The sequence below is a fragment of the Triticum aestivum genome, chromosome 3D (assembly GCF_018294505.1).
Source record: "Triticum aestivum cultivar Chinese Spring chromosome 3D, IWGSC CS RefSeq v2.1, whole genome shotgun sequence".
Lineage (NCBI taxonomy): Eukaryota > Viridiplantae > Streptophyta > Magnoliopsida > Poales > Poaceae > Triticum > Triticum aestivum.
Window position 1 is genome coordinate 475301056 of NC_057802.1, and position 4112 is coordinate 475305167.

A 4112-nucleotide genomic window follows, 5' to 3' on the forward strand; every position below is an offset into this window, starting at 1 on the left:
TTTTTCACGAGAGGCACGGTTGTGCTTTAGCTAGAGTCAGGCCGTGCCTTTCGGAAACGGAAAAAAATGCGTTTTTTCTTTTACGAGAGTCACGGTTTTGCTTCCGCGAGAGGCACGATTGTGCTTTCGCGAGAGTCACGGCCGTGCCTCTCGGAAAGGGAAAAACAAAACACGTTTTCTATTTTTTTTTCTTTCGCGAGAGTCACGATTTTGCTTTCGCGAGAGGCACGGTTGTGCTTTCGCGAGAGTCACGGCCGTGTCTCTCGGAAAGGAAAAAATACGCGTTTTCTTTTTTTTTTTCTTTCGGGAGAGTCACGATTTTGCTTTCGCGGGAGGCATGGTTGTGCTTTTCGCGAGAGTCATGGCCGTGCCTCTCGGAAACGAAAAAAAACGCATTTTCTGTTTCTTTTTCTTCCACGAGAGTCACGGTTTTGCTTCCACGAGAGGCACGGTTGTGCTTTCGCGAGAGTCACGGCCGTGCCTCTTTCGGAAAGGGAAAAAACAGTGCTCCCGGTTCGGGTTTTTCACCCGGTTTTTTCGTCCGGTTTTTTTCGTGAAAAAGAAGTTCATCAAAACCTATCAACATGGATCTAGTTTTGAAGATCTCGATGCGAGGAATCCAATGATGAAAACGGTTCGAGATTTGGACGCACGGTTTAAGAGATAAAATGTTTTGAATAAACGGATCTACGAAAAAAGGGAAAACTCTCAGATTGCGACAAGTGGCGCGCTGCATGTGCGCCACTTCTCGCGATCTAGAAAAGTGAAGTGTTCTTTGCAACGAGTACTCCTTAATTAGTGATTTCGATTAATAGGACGTCCCGGCTGGACAATGATCGAGATGGGAGCTAATATTTCACGTGTTATGCGACGCGTATTGACCAAATGCGCAAACGCTCGCGCTATGGGCTGGACCAATAGATTTTCACCCCGTACTGACCAACTCGTGTGTTTTAGCCTCCTCGGTTGTTTCTTTGCCTAGCTCCCGCTGGCTTAAGGAAAAATATTCGTGAATTTGAAATGTGTTGATAAGTTTCTAAAAATTCTCAGGAATGTTCGTGAATGTAATAAAAAATTATTGATTTTATTTTTTTACAAATTCGTGATTTCAAAAAAATTTCATGAATTCAAAAATGCTTGTGAGTTCAAAAAATGTTTACAAATTCAAAACGTTTTCATTAAATCCAAAAATGACCGCAAATTCAAAAATGTTCATGAATTTTAAAAATGCTCGCGAGGATGAAATATCTTCAGTAATTTCAATAAACATGCAATTTTCAAAAAAAATCTCGACTTTCAAAACAAATGTTCATGAGTTTGGGAAAGATGGTCATAAATTTTCGATTTTTTTTCTCAAATTCAAATTTTTTTCCCAAATTTACATAATCATGAATTCATGATTTTGAAAATTAATCATGAATTTGAAAAATGTTATTGAAAAATAAAAAAGTTCATTATTTCAAGAAAAGCATTTACAGATTCAAAATACGTTCGTAAATATAAAAAATGTTCATGGTTTTAAAAAGCATTCTGAACTTTTGAAAATGTTCACAAAAAAAGAAAAAGAAAGAGAAACAAGAAAAGCAAGGAAAAGAATAGAAAAGGACAAAAAAGAAATAATACAGAAAATACAGGACTGCCTTACAATCCAACTTGGGGAAAACTAAAATAGGCTGACGTACAATCGTACTTGAGTGGATGTAGCCATGGGAGGGGTACGCGTTTGGTCGCTATGCAGCGATCCTACGCGCCAAATGGGAGCCGTGGAAAGAAGGTTCTATCAAATGGGCTGGAATAGAAAGAAAAATACATCGTGTGTTTTTCGGAAACGACTATGTCTCGTTTCTAGCGAGACAAAGCCGATCGCATCAGGTGACGTGGGAATTGGCTGGCTCAGTAGCACTGTTCGTTGGTTTCAGTTTAGGACGGTCAGCTTTCTTATTCTGTGCCTTGATGTCTTTTTTTCCTTTTTTCTCTTTTTGTTATATTTTAAGAAAATGTGTACTCCATCCAAAACCATTCTCGTGTCACTAAATTTGCCATCAAAACCGTGTGAAGTTGCCATGTGTTCGTGACACTCGTATGACACTTATCATGGTCTTTAATATTTTTTTTCCACATATTTATGAATCTGTTTTCGCAGTGTTTTCGTGGCAACACGCAGGTATGATATTGTTGCTCTATGATGTGTCTTGCCATGATCTTGTTTGCGCTTATGGGTGGTACATTGGGAATCCCCAACATTCTTATGCACTGTTTTTTTCTGTATCTTGTTAACTCTATTGGATCAAGGCGTTTCTGCAACAGAAAATCGATGAGATGTATGTTTTCTCAGAAAGATCAAGCTATTGGATCAAATGCATCAAGTCATTGCACATGGAGAACACCAGAAATTAGCTCGTTGGTGGCTGGGCTCGCACAAGGTGACAAATATTCACAGGCACAAATGTTGAATGGAACAGCGACAGATTTGAGAGCACCAAAAAGATGAGAAAGATGCATCCGGCCGTACGTATCATTTCCGCAAGCTTAGATCAAATGCGCACACAGATGAAAGGCCAAGAACAAGAAGGGGGGGAAATTACAGGGGGGAAGACGCTTAGCATCGGCGCAGAGGGTAGAAACAGAATCACAAAAAAACTAGCGATACTTCCTGGACGAGGAGTTCATGAACCTGATGCACTCCTCCACGGCTTCGCTCTTGTGGGAGTCATCGGCGACGGCCACCGGCCCGGACTGCCGCCTGCTGCTGTTCCTCGCCGGCGTATACTCCGGCGAGCGCGAAGCAGCACTGGAAGTGGAACTGGAAGAGCCTCTCCTGCTCGGCGCCGACCAGAAGGCCGTGACGACGCTCACCCTCGCGCGCCGGTAGAACCTCGCGGCGGTCCACCGCGCGGTCCTCAGCAGGCGGCAGCCGCCGCGCGCCTGCCTCGGCCGGGCGTCCCGTTCCGTCCGGGCGCCGGACCTGCTGGCCTGCCGGGAGAACATAGGGTTGGCGCTGGTGGTGGTCTCCGGGCTGATCCTGGTGCACTCGCTGCCCTTCCTCATTGCCGGCCGGATGGATGGATGCCTAGCTTGCTTGCTTGCTAGCCCAAGATGGCGGGTCAGTGTCTACGTATCACACACACCAGGGTGGCCTAGGCACGCCTCGTTTTATACTATGATGAGGCAAGGCAAGGCAAGACCAGAGTATCTATGTAGCCTGCTCAAAGGAAAAGTAGCAGGCTGGTACACACTGCAAGAGTATGTGACAAGAGCATGAAAGGCATGGCTCAGAAAAAGGAAAAGAGGCAAAGCGGGGAGACAAGCTAGTGAAAGGAAAGTTTGGTCTAATTGACCACCAAAATGGTAGTCCTCCCGATCAGATCACGCAACCCCATGAAGAGGTGTACGCATCACCTCTTCCAGATCCTTCAATATGACCGCCAAGGCCAAGGCTTTAGCTTGCAGCCTTCACGAAGAGAAAACACGACAAGAAGGGGGTGGTGGGGCGCACCGGCGCAGTATATTCTTGTTGCCTAGCGGTGGTGGTGGTGGCCGGAGAATATCTCCCGTGGAAGCGAGCGGTGCGGCGCGAGCAGATCTGGCGAACCCAGCCGAGGTGCCCTGAATGGGAGAGAAAAGGGAAAGGGGGGAAAAGGACGCGGTCGATGCAGCGAGGGAGGCGCTGGGCCGGGCGGCTCTTTTGAGGCCGGCAGGCCGGACCCCCTCCCGTCCCGGCCAATGGCGCCGCGCACCAGCGCACACAAGGCGACGCCCCGCCGCTGGGCCGGCCGGGGGGACATGGAATTGACGGGGCGGGGCACGCGACGGTGCTCTCGCTCGCCGCGACGCGAGGGACAGGGGTGGGGGCGCGCGCGCCGTCCGAGGCACGGTGACATGGGACGCGACGTGGGCGGCATGGCGCGGACGACCGGACCGGTGGCCGCCGCGGGCGCCAATCATTGCGCAGTCGCGGGGGGCGTTTTCTCTCGGGAAACGGGACGCTGCATGCATCGTCGCTGATCGATCGACCGGCAGGCAGCCAGGCCCCCCCTGCTCTGCGTGTCTGCTCCGGCAGACAGATCGCTGCGGGGCTGTACGGCGGCGTGCCGGCAGGCAGCTCTGGCTCT

At 48.7% G+C, this 4112-nt stretch overlaps 1 protein-coding gene across 1 annotated transcript; it reads right to left on the minus strand.

Annotated features, from left to right (window-relative positions):
* Nucleotides 1-2485: 2485 nt before the first annotated feature.
* On the minus strand, nt 2486-3473 carry LOC123074986 (uncharacterized). Its single transcript, XM_044497690.1, has one exon. It carries the CDS (start codon nt 3046-3048, stop codon nt 2641-2643), a length of 408 nt encoding a protein of 135 aa, XP_044353625.1. The 5' UTR covers nt 3049-3473; the 3' UTR covers nt 2486-2640.
* Between the last annotated feature and the right edge of the window lie 639 nt (nt 3474-4112).